Raw genomic sequence first — 12,626 nt, forward strand, 5'->3', positions numbered from 1 at the left:
TTTGCACAGACCCTCAGGAGTGAGTTTTCCAGGATGTAGAAGGACCAGCAGTGTGCCCCGAGAGGACAGCTAGGCCTGAGCATGCAGGGCCTGTTTTCAGGGCAAGGTCAGGACTTTGGATTTTATTCTAAAGTGTGAAAGGATGCCATCAGAGGTCCTGGTATAGGTTGAGCATCTCTACCCCAAAAATATGAAATCCAAAGTGTGCCAAAGTCCAAAGTTTTTGGAGCACTAAATGATGCGACAAGTAGAAGATTCTGCATTGGATACCATGGGAGGGGACCCAGTCAAAATATGCACAATTAATTTAAAATATTATATAGAATTACCTTCAGGCTATATGTATAAGGTATACATGAAACGTAAATGAATTTTGTGTTTAAACTTGGGTCCCATCCCCAAGAAAGCTCATTAAATATCTTCAGATATTCCAAAATGTGAAAAGGTCTGAAATGTGAAACAATTCTGATCACCAACATTTAGGATGAGAGATACTCGGCTTGTATCAGATCTACATCCACAGTTTCACTTTGGTGCTATAAGGAGAATTGCCCTTGGTGGGGCAAGTTAAAAGAATTCCTACAATGTTTGATTGTAGAGAAGTAAAGCTTCCAATCAAGTCTGATATACTAGGAGTATTCGTGTCTGTTTTCTCCTTTCCAAAGTTATATCTTTGGCCCAGCTTAAATACTATTCTATTAATTAAGAAACCTATCAAGAAACTTTCTAAGAAATGAAAATATAGAGCAGTGTGTACTTAAAATATAAACTATATTATATTGATACTGGCCAAAAGGATTTCATCACTGATTATTGCTTACACATAAGTAAAAGGTCTTAGTTGAGAACTCATTGTAATACATATTAACTCACCTAGATCTATCTTTTCATATGGGCCAGGGAATACATATTGTGAGTGATAGCATGAAGGACCTAAGTCATCATTTGCCATGACCTGATTTTACTGATAGGGTAGCTATCTCTCAAGAGGCAAGGGCAGGAATCATTAGGATAGAAATTAATTTAGAGGTTGAAGGAAAGAGGGGGTGGTTCTTGGTCCTGATGATGAAGGTTTAGCAGCAGCAGCAGGAGTGCACTAGTCCCAGGAATGGTTTCCCACGGCCGCAGTACTGGTGGTATCAGTCATAGTTATTGGCTGTGACGGCAGCTGTGGTGTCGGTGAGGATGGCAGGAGTAGACTATTGCAGCATAGAACACACGATACAGTGGTGCACACACAGAATCCAGTATATCACGTGGGGCACCTGCAGGAGTCGGTGCCAACTCGTTGACTTGTCATGTGAGTATTTCTTACTATAAATTTTAAGGGAGATCAGATGGTAGGCTCCTCTGACCAGTGAATTTTTCTCCCATTTAGGAAGCCAAAGTATAGTCAGCAGGGTATTGTTGAGCATGGAATTAGAGCAATGGAGTTCACTGTATGATTAAAATGTTTAACTCCTTCTGCCTTGAAGCAACTACTGCCTTGTAGGGTGAGGCGAGCCTGTGAGCAGGTCCTTCCCCCCACCGACAGCACTCTGATGGAAAAGGTGGGCCTCTCCTGTCTCTGTTTCTGTGGGTTGGTTTTTCTTTCTGCTATATTCATACATTCCATCTGGTTATATGCAAATTCTCCACTGCTGACTCTGCTTCTCTGTTCTGATTCACTAGGGGTTCATGTGACTGAATGTCTCAGAGAGCAATTTCATTTCACTTACTCCTAAAGTTTTTTGTTGGTGCATCTCTGTAGCCCCCAGTCATCAACACTAGCTCTGTCCCCAGTGATTTAAAATAACTGAAGAGGGTTGGGTGTTTGGCCTAGTAGTTAAGACTCAGCTGAGATACTGGCATCCTACATTGGAGCACGTGGGTTCCATTCCTGGTTCCAGCTCCTGATTCCAGCTTTTTGCCAACACAGACTCTTGGAGGCAGTGGTAATGGCTCAAGTAATGGGGTTCCTGCCACCCATGTGGGAGACCTGGGTTGAGTTCCCAGTTCCTGGCTTTGGCCACAGCCCAGCCCCTGGCCACTGTGGGCCTTTGAGGAGTGACTGGGAGCATGCACACTCTCTGTGTCCTTCTCTCTCCCCCCCCAGCCATCTCTCAAACAAAAATAAAATAAAATATAAAATATAAAACAACTGGGGTTTGGAGTTGTGGTGCAGCAGGTTCAGCCATCACTTGGGGAGCTAGCATCCCATATATGAGTGCAGGTTCAAGTCCCAGCTTCTACCTAATGTACAGGGGAAGGCTGTGGGTGGTGGGTCAAGTGCTTTGTTCCTGGATCCCATGTGGGAGACCTGGATGGATTTCTTGGCTCCTGGCAGCAGCCTGTCCCAGCTCTGGCTGTTGTGGCCATTTGGAGACTGAACCAGTCGATGGAAAATCTCTCTCCCTCTCTCTCACTCTCTCTTTCTGTCACTCTGCCTTTCAAATAAAGTAAATATACCTACATCTATACAACAGCTGAAGGAAACATGCCCCAGAGTTTTCACTGCAGCATTCTCCCATCCACTCCAAACACTACCAGGAGGTCTCTGACAGCACGTAGTGTCTCCCTACGGAGAAGGTGGCAGCCTCCGCAGAGAGTCCCGTGTAAAGGAGGGCCTTTCACTGCCCCAGGCAGCCCGGCAGCAGCGGGAACGCGACAGATGGCTGTGTGGATCCTCATGCAATTCTGCCTCACCGTTTGTTCTCAGAGAAAACGTACCAAGGGAAGAAGAGTGCTATGGCGTTCAAGACACTGATTGGACATTCCTTCAAGTGTGTGAGCGAACAGAGCCTCCAGCTGTCGCATCTGCTTCAGCTGAGAACCACCAATGTCCAACTCCAGGCCTTCGATTTTGAAGGGGACCGCTTTGGAAATGGTAAGTTGAGGGCGCATCAGGTCACAAAAGCAAACTTTGGGACTTGGGGACAGTTTCAAAGTGTGTTCGGTCAGGAGCAAGAATCCCCGTGAGCTTCCTGGCACCATACATTCCACATGGTTCTTATGGCCGAGTTTCTCTGGCCACCTCTCCCTCCCACCCCAAAACCAGACACCTGCACCCACGCATGCCCACAGCTCGCTTGCAGCAGGGGACATCTCCCCTGTGGGACCGACACACACGTTCTCACTCATGGAAACGCCCACCCTGCCTCGGACCAGCACAGAGCACAGTCCCCAGTCTCCCCGGGGACAAACTCCCAGACCTGGTAACACTCAAGCATGCTTGGAAAACAAAGATCCTGAGTATTTGTGATGTCAGAATGGATCCTCCCCCAGTCGCAGAGGGCAGAGCCAGGTGTGGTCGTTCAAGATGGGGACCAACATGACCCGCTCTGCTTGGTTCCGAGCTGCTTTTTCTTAGTGTAGAGTTCATCTCCTGATTTCCGCTCTGAGTTTCTACTGCCACACTCAGAGGGAAACTGGGCTTTGGCGGAGCGCCAGGGATGGTCCACGGTGACTTTCCAGAAAAGTCCTTGTCTCCCTGCCGGGCAATCAGTGTTGGCTGGGTTTCTCCGTGTGATTCTTTTCTACATACCAAGTCATGGACTTCAGTCTCTGTGACACCCTCTTGTAAGAACCCAATCTGTTAAAAGTTCTCGAGGATCAAAACCAGATTTAGCTTGAGGTGTAGTTGATTTGCTTTGAGTTCCGTGATAAAGCGAGAGGCAGGTGTAGCGGAAAATGTTCCCTTAGTGCCAAGTGTTTCAGGAAGGAAGCATTTGGGCGCTGCTCGCCTTGGGCCCCCTAATTTCCCTAGGACTTTTCTGAGTCTTGCAGCCTCTGCTTTCGGCCTGCACCTTTCTCATAGGGGCGAAGATTCAATATGAAAGCTCGCTAGTAGGCATCGCCCCACTCTCTCTACCCTCAAAACGTCTCAGGTTGGGAAAGGATTATTTTTAAAATCCACTTGGAAGCTTTGGGAAGCCTCCGAAACCAAAGATGGGATCTCGGCATCAGGTGTGCACCTGCTCTTCTTGCCTATCGGCACCGCCGGGAAGCAGCGAGTGAGCAGGTCCCGGAACTCACTGGGCACACGTGGCCTGCCCTCAGCGGTGCTCACAGGGAGATGCAGGCAAGCTCCGCCTTCAGCGGTCGGGGCACAGCGCCCCAGCACAGGCTTCCCGGCTGTCCCCGCCTCCTCTGCCTCACAGATCCGCACAATGCCTTCTGAAAGAGTTCTCTTGTTCACCCCTCATCCATGGCGTCAGCTCAAGCCCCTGTGCAGAGCCTTTGCGCTTTAGATTTCACTCAGATTGCTCAAATGTGAAGATGTACGTCATTCCGTAAATAGTAGCTGCTTCCAGAGAAGGGGGCCGGGAACACGTCACACTACCATGTGGTGTTAAGAAGACGCCAGAGGAAGCGTGGGTAACACTGCGTTGGGTGGTGAGACGGGGGTGCAGAGAATCCTGACGGGCGGGTGACATTTAAACAGGGGCTCGAGGGACCAAGGAAGAGTGAGCAAACGTGAGAGCTCAGCCTTGTCGCAGAGACTGTCCCCAGCTGTGGACTCCTGCCTTTCAATCTCCCCAAATCCTGGAGCCTGCGGAAGGTTTTTTTTTTAGCCTTCCTTGCCTTTCGCTGGCCAAGCAGCCCTTCGGCAAAGCACCAGGGTTGAGGAGACCGCCTGGGCTCGGCGGCTCTGCGCAGGACGAGTCTGTCTCCGCAGAGGCGTACCCTGGCTGCGACCGACCACCACCTCTGAGCCCAGACTCGGATTTCCTTCCCAGCAGCGCCCCCTGCCCCAGACCCGCGGAATCCTCATTCCTCTGGCGTGCGGTCTGGGGTCCGCCCCTGAATAGCCTCCCTCAAGAACCACCAGCGCCACACCTTTCAGACCCACTGGAAGGCGACCCTTTCTCCTCCTCCCTGTTTTCAGCTTCCTGTTGAATGAGGCAGCAGGTGGGAGGCCCGGCCGCTCCTGCTCTCCCTGGGTTTCCTGGTCTGGGAAGCTGCGGCAGACAGGGGCGGTGCCAGGCGCAGCACTTGGGGCCAGCCTGTAACACCTGTTATTCCTACTTCAATTACAGCGAATGAATGCTTCAGTGACAGAAACAGGAGAGAAATCCCTGTGGCTATCGGCCTGAGTTTCACAGCTCTGCTGGTCATTTTGCTAACGGCGTGCCTGGTGGCCAGAAAGAGGCCCAGTAGAGGATATGAACGCATGTAGAGACCTGCCTTCAGACCGAGCAAGGAGCAGGCGGTGGGGAACCTGCCCCGCCTCAGGCCCTTGGGGAGCCCTCAGTTTCCGCCCCACGGCTCCTCTGCTGGCTTGGCAAGGGCAGCGCCACGCCCCCCCCCCCCCTTCTCCTTTTGGCTCGGACACCATAGCCCACACCTAAGTCAGACGGGCTGACTTCTAGAATTAGGGAGCGAGAGGCAGACACGTGAATGAGAAGGAGAAAGCAAAATCCCGAAGGGAAATTATTGCAGAGGACATTTTCAAGTTGCGTTGATTTTTCATATACATTTTAAAGAATCTACTATTCTGGTTTCTTTTAAATATCACTTTTTAAAAAAGCAATCCCTTTCAAAATAGATTATAAAGTGAGTTTAAACTCGGGTTTTACTCCAATTTGGGGGGGGGGGTGGGAAAAGAAAGGACATCTTTACTTAGCATTTTCTTTTTCCCAGAAATCTTTTATTTAAGGAGTACAAACTTTATAGATTACCGCAATTTTGATTTACTTACATTATAGATGGTCTTCATATGGTAGGTTTTTTTGTAATAAAGGACATAGTGTACCCTATGATAATGTATTATTGGTTAAAAAAGAAAGTCTTAGGGAGCTGCCTCATTTCACTTCCTAAATGGGAAACACATATGAAAGATCTTGGCAAACGAAACAGATTCAATAGATGTTAAGTCTCCAATTCCTTCCATTTTATTTGTCATCTGCCTTATTAACACGTCCTCCTGGTGTGTCTCCATTTTTCTTGGCTACTGTCCTATCCTTGTCAGTTTATTCACTTGGGCCATGGCAGGAGAGCAGGCAGGGGGAGCATTAAGACACTGGGAAACGGGGAGCAGGAGACAGACCTACCTGGGGGAGGCTGAGTACAACCTGCTTTGCTTTTTAGCAAACAGTCACACAAAATTGCTACGCCAGAAAGCTCCTGAGTGGGAGTGATAGGTAAAGGAGGACAAAAAACTCTATTAAAATACAGCTGGGGATGTTATTTTTCGTTTTCTGTTGCACTGACAGTTTCAGTTGGGGCTTTTGTGAGAAAAGGGAAAATAATGGATTTCTAGAAATTCGTAGCTGATTTTATGACCAGGAAGTTTTCTGGGTGGTGGTTGTTCTACATTTTCCAGAGGTGCCACTCATTTTTAATAGGAAGTTTATGAAATTTAGCAACATCTCTGTAACTATTGCTTATCTAGAAAAGTACTGGCACCCCCCACCCCGAGGTATTCTAGTTCTCCCCACTTTCTTGGAAGTGAGGGGGTAGAGAGGGCATAGGGCACTTTTAAGAGAACATTAAGAGCCCCTTAAGACGTGTGGAGTGCCAGGAAATGGCCCCCCTTAAACCAGGAGAGGTTGATGAGAACCTGAGGCCTGAGGTCGAGTGACTCAGCCTTTGCCAAGGCGCTGCTGTGGAGAGAGGCAGCCTCTTCCTCCCCTTCAGGCAGCAGCTGCTCCACACTCTCAGGTACCCAAGATGAAGGGCACTGGAAGAGCTTTGTAGTGCCCAGCGCAAGGTGTTTCTTCGCTGTGCCGCTGACCACGTGCAGAGTGGCTCCAGAAAGGTGCATTTCGAATCTGTGGAAGTGCCTCCCACAGCAGAGGAAACCAACAGGCAGAACTTAAGAGGAGGGGGCTGGAGGTTCGTGGAGCAGCAGCCCCCACCCTCAGTTCCAGTTTCCTGCTAATGTGCCTCCTGCAAGGCAGCATCTGATGGCCCAGGTAGCTGGGCCCTGCCACCCACATAGCAGACCTGGGTTGAGTTCCTGGTTCCTGGCTCTGGCCCAGTCCAGTCGTAGCCATGGCAGGCATTTGGGGGAGTGAACTAGCAGATGGGAGACCTTTCTGTCTTTGTCTGTTTCTCCTTCTTTCTATTCCTCTCAAATAAATAAAATACATAATTTTTTTTTAAAGTGGGGGCCGGTACTGTGGCATAGTTTGTAAAGCCACTGCCTGTGGCACTGGCATCTTATATGGGCACTGGTTCTAGTCCCGGCTGCTCCACTTCTGATCCAGCTCTCAGCTATGGCCTGGGAAAGCAGTAGAAGATGGCTCAAGACCTTGGGCCCCTGCACCCTCGTGGGAGTCCCAGAAGAAGCTCCTGGCTTTGGATCAGCACAGCTGTGGCCATTGCAGTAATTTGGGGAGTGAACCAGTGGATGGAAGACCTCTTTCTCTGTGTTTCCCTCTCTCTGTCTGTAACTCTGCATTTCAAATAAATTAAATAAGTCTTTAAAAAAGTAAAGTGAAGAGTGAAGGGATAGACTGTTCATTTTAATTTTCCTAGCATCTTGAATGAGTTCTTTTGGGTGACTGCTACTGCCTAGGCCCTGGTTATCTAACCCACCACCTCTAATACCAACTGTTCTTTTTTTTAAAAAAAGATTTATTTATTTATTTGAAAGGCAGAGTTATACACAGAGAAAAAGAGAAAGAGAGAGGCAGATCCAGAGAGACAGAGAGATCTTCCATCTGCTGGTTCACTCCCTAAATGGCCACAACAGCTGGAGCTGAGCCCATCTGAAGCCAGGAGCCAGGAGCTTCTTCTGGGTCTCCCACATGGGTGCAGGGTCCCAGGTACTTTGGCCATCTTCTACTGCTTTCCCAGGCCATTGGCAGAGAGCTGGATCAGAAGTGGATCAGCGTGACTTGAACTGGCACACCCATTTGGGATGCTGGCACTGCAGGCAGTGGCTTTACCCACTATGCCATAGCACCAACACCATCATCTGTTTTTAATCCAGTGATTAAGACTGACTATTTCATCTGAATGAGCAGTGAAGAAATGCTCAGATTCCTTGTTCACTCGCAGTTCCGCCCACTTTGTGCAGGGGAGAATGGAGAGCGACAGAGCCAGGCTTCTTGTCATGCCTCCCCCTCTCCCCACCACATATATCCACCCCAAGAAGCCTATAAGGGAAGAAATTCTGTGAGCTTGTACTTGGCTTCCTAAACCTAGAAAGAGAAAAGAAATGGGTTTCTCTGTCTTCCTTTCTAACCTAGTAGGTGCACATGGTTCCCAGGAGGTCTAGGAATGGTGAGCACAGGAACTGAGGCCATTGAACTGGGGAACTAGTCCCAAACCCCGGGAGAGCTCCAAGCTGTAGCCATCTCCAGGCTACAGTAAGAGGTAGAATCCAAGGTCTAGCTTAAAGGAAACCTTAACGGGTCGCAGGTGTAATGGGCAGAAAGACCATAGGAAACTCCATTTCTGCACTCACATGCATGAGCACGAGGAAAACAACCCGAACGGCCATTTTGCAGAACTACAGCAGCCAGGGCCCGCGCAGTAAATCACAGTTAATCAGAGGAGGGAGGGTGTACTAATTTGCGAGGCCTGTCCTAACCAGGCGCCACGGACTGCTGCCCTAACAACACCTGGACGCCTCCAGCAGCAGACATCTGTGCTCTCCTCATTCAGGAGGCTCGAAGGCCAAGGGCAAGGTGTTGGCAGTGCTGGGGTCCCCGGAGGCCTCTCTCCTTGGCTGCGGATGGCCTGCATCCTCACGTGGCCTTCCTCTGCCTATTCTGTCTCCAAACAGCCTCTTCCTAGAAGGACACCACTCCTGCTGGGTTAATGGCCTCCTTAGAGACCTGCAGCCCTGATAGGGTCTGTTCTGTGGTCCCTTGGTTAGGGCTTGAACAAAGGAAAGGGAGAGGAGACACAGCTGTTTTCCTTCTATGAAATTCAACTAAGAGCCAAATCAACGACTTATAAAATCGCACTTGTCTGATCCTGTTTAAATGAAAGTACTTGTGTTTCTCTACTCGTATCTTTATAGTTCCAAAGAAAGATGCCTGAAATAATGTTTGTGTTAGCAATGACGATTTCTGGGTGCATGTTTTTGGGGTGACAGGCTCTTTTCATTGGTGATTTTCTTGATTATTTTAATGATTTGTAATGTGCACAAGCTGCTCATTAAAAATAAAATGGCTTTTCTTTAAGTATGCACATGAGTACACACACACACAGAGAGAAAGCAAATCCTTGGAAAGGGTTGGTGGTTCATTGAAGTAGAACTACAGTGATCGAATAACTACTTCTCTTTATGTACTCGTCTGCATTTTAAAAAATGTTTAAACAATGTTTACTTAGACAATTGAATAGTTTAACAAAATTACATGGAAGGTAAAAGTTGCCTTCTAGTTCCATCCCAGATTTTTGTGTATCTTTTCACAATGGACACACACACACACACACATTTATTTGTTTTGGTACATGTGATGCTTCATGGGTCTTGGGGAAATATTTTCATATCACACTGGGACTACCACATTCTTTTCAGTGGCTACATTGTATTCCATTGGATGAATACCATTTAAAATTTTCAAAAACTTTTAATTTTTAAAATTTAAAATAGTCTCTCTTTAAATGGACATTATTGTAAATGCCTTTTATAATTGTATGGCTACGTCTTTAGTGCAAATTCCTAGAGCTGGAATAAATAGATATGTGCTTTCTATTTTTAATTTTGTGGTTTTTTTTTCCAACTCATTTTAGTTTCTTGTCAAATTTCTTCCTTGTTTAGAAAATTTAGATAATAACCAGAGCATCATGAACTCCATCAGAGCGTCTCGTGAAAAGCAGCGTCCCCCACCCTACCCGGGGAGACCAAGCACTTTCAGCTAATCTTCATTTCTTCTGGTGGTTGGCTCTATAATTCTACAAAATTAAAAAACTTATTATACTATTCCTTAACTTGCCAGCTTTAGACTTTCTGCTATGGCACATAAAGTTTTTTGGTTACAGCCCTATTTTTGGTTAAATCAAAAGCTATATTATAACTAAGCAAATGTTGCCTATTGCCAAATCAAGTAGTGTACTAACAGCTTTTTTTCCTGAAATCTCCCATCTCCCCTGACCTCCTCTGACACTTGTTTTTGGACCCCAGGTACACAGAATTGGGTTAATGGTGATTCTTGATTCAGGATACAAATACAGTATTGGACCATGCAAAGACCTTACACATACATCTTCTTATCTATCCCTGAAGAGAGAGAGATTTAGGTCTCTACCTGCTTACCCTTCTCTCCCAAACATCCCCCACACTGAGTATTCTATCAAGTTCCCCTCTCTCCCCAGGACCCTGCATCTTTCTCCAGTTTATCCCTAAAGTTGTTTTTGTGAAATGCATGAAGTTTGTATTTCTTAAACAAAAGGTTTCTGGGGGAGGAGGGGAGAAACTAATTAGTGGCTGATCCAGTCAATGACAGCTTTAAATGAATTAAGCAACCGCTCTCTAATGGAATAAAGAAAAACCAGTCTTGATAAGTTCGCCAATTTCATTTCTAAATCATTTGGTCTATTTTCTAACGTTAGCTAAAAGTAGCACAAGAAAGCGTCAGGAGCACTGGAGAAGGTTTTAAAAGTGGGTAAGCGTCACAGGTTTTCGAGAGATCATCTGAAACCTACTGACAGAGCTGGGCTCTAGGGTGGGCACCTCCCACTCTGCAGGAGACGTTGCCTGCAGAATGACATTGCCCGGGGTTCAGAATGGGGGGCTAACGATTAGGGGACAGTAGGTGCTGAGAGGATGAGGTTCTTTTACCTACCTGCAGACACTCCTTATTTGCCTACTTTATCCATGAGGTAAACGGACTGCCCGAGGTCACACCATTTGCTAGTGTTGGAATTGAAAGTCGAGTCCCGAGCACTGGTTCTTCCAGCTCCAGCCCGCTGCCTCCTGGTCTGTCATCGCTGTCTCACCCGCATGTCGTGTTTGTTTTTTCTCTTAGTGGATGAGTGTTCGTCTGACTACACAGTTGTGCTGCCCGTCATTGGGGCCGTCGTGGTGGGTCTCTGCCTTGTGGGTATGGGTGTCTATAGAATCCGCCTAAAGTGCCAAGCATCCGGATACCAGAGGATCTAATTGGTGCCCAGGGGAGATGAAAATCCTGGCGTTTGGAGGATTCTTTCATCGTGTCCAGAATGGTGGGGGCTTCTCTGAGAGTGTGGGTCCCCCAGAACATGTAGACTCCGATCTGCCGCTGAAACCAATGAGCCATTTGTTATCGAAGTTCATGCGGCACATCAGCGATGTCCAGTTTGGGGTTTTTGCTCATTTTGTGAAAGATTTCACGAGCTCTTTAAGAGGATTTTCCAGTTTCCTTCAGCTTAGTTTAACCCAAGTCCACATGTGACATATGTTGAATTGACAGCATGTATGTAAAGTGGCGTGTGCTTCCAAATGATGTCCCGAAGTGTCCATTTTAATTAATCTGCATGAGAGTTTTATTTTCCTTTTGATCCTTTCCACTTCAAAATGTCTTCTCTGTGTCTGTCAGTTGGCCTTCGGTGCTTTTGCTGTGTTTTATGTGACGCACATACGATTCTGAGATACTTACCTCCTTCACCACTTTGAATGAATTTTTTTTAAAAAAATTTGTCAAAAAGAATAACATAACTCAGGTTGTGTAGGTTTTAATATGAAACTAACAAGGGGACCAGATCAGCTTCTGTTTCTTAGTGTGATGCCTCCTGTTCCAGATAAGAATTCAGTGGCTACAGATATCAGAAGTGAGTCGTAAGCAAGAAACTAGCATTATAGCCCTTAATTACTGAACACATGTCCCAGACACTAGGCTAAGCAGCATATATATATATATGCATATATATATACATATACATATATATATCTTATTTAATTCTCACAACTTACAGATGTGTGAACTTAGGCCTCAGGGAGTGAAACCACTTACACATCACCCACCTAACAGGTGGCAAAGCCAGAAGCGGAGCTCATGCTGGTCTGGTCCCAAGGTCTTTGGTCTTTTCAGCATACTGAGTTGTCTGCAGGAGCAATGGCACTAAGCACTTCCTGAAGCCACAGCCCAGCATTTGCCCCATTTTCACAGCGGACATGGATTTATCCAGAGCCCTAAGACGTTGGCATAGATCAAAGGAGCGCTTTGCAGGTGGTGAAACAGCCTTTCTTTAGTAAGTCCTCCACTCCCGTGAGGGATCCAGAGAGGGCTCTGCAGCACCTAAGCCGTGTTCTCATTTCTATGGGCTTGCTTAGCTGTGGCTTTAAAGATGAAACAATGGAGAAAACGTCTCGAAATATTTCAGTTAGTGCCTTCAAAAAACAGAAATCTGTTACATTTCTTTCTTGAAAGAAGCACCCTCTGCGCGCGCCACCTTGTGGTCGTGTGCTGCTCCTGCACATTTATATCCCTAAGTTCTGATGTCGTTTAGGTCATTCCCCACAGCAGCCTGACAGGAATTTTGGCCCTGCTGGGTTTTGCTGCTAAAGAAAGGAACTCAAGTCAAAATTTCAGCAGAAAAGACCAGGTAACACTAGACTTCTTCAGTAAAGGAATAATTCACGTCAACCTGGAAGACAGACTGACTTCCCTGAGGCGTTCCCCTATGAGGCAATAGGGTTGGGGAGGTCCTGGCTTTAGTTTTCATAGACTATGAACTGTACAAAAGCGTTTGTAATAAAAATGTTG

At 46.9% G+C, this 12,626-nt stretch overlaps 1 protein-coding gene across 3 annotated transcripts in view; it reads left to right on the forward strand.

The window, feature by feature from the left end:
• LAMP3 (lysosome associated membrane protein 3) overlaps positions 1–12,626 on the forward strand; it is a 28,183-nt gene extending 15,557 nt beyond the window's left edge. The window contains exons 5-6 of one of the 3 annotated variants that reach the window (XM_089332090.1): positions 2,699–2,866; positions 4,554–5,006. In XM_089332090.1, coding sequence (XP_089188216.1) covers positions 2,699–2,866; positions 4,554–4,606 — 221 coding nt within the window. In that variant the 3' untranslated portion in view covers positions 4,607–5,006. The other 2 variants (XM_089332088.1, XM_008266569.5) reach the window with 2 other exon arrangements.

Source organism: Oryctolagus cuniculus, chromosome 4 (assembly GCF_051225735.1).
Source record: "Oryctolagus cuniculus isolate XC-2025 breed Fujian yellow rabbit chromosome 4, ASM5122573v1, whole genome shotgun sequence".
Lineage (NCBI taxonomy): Eukaryota > Metazoa > Chordata > Mammalia > Lagomorpha > Leporidae > Oryctolagus > Oryctolagus cuniculus.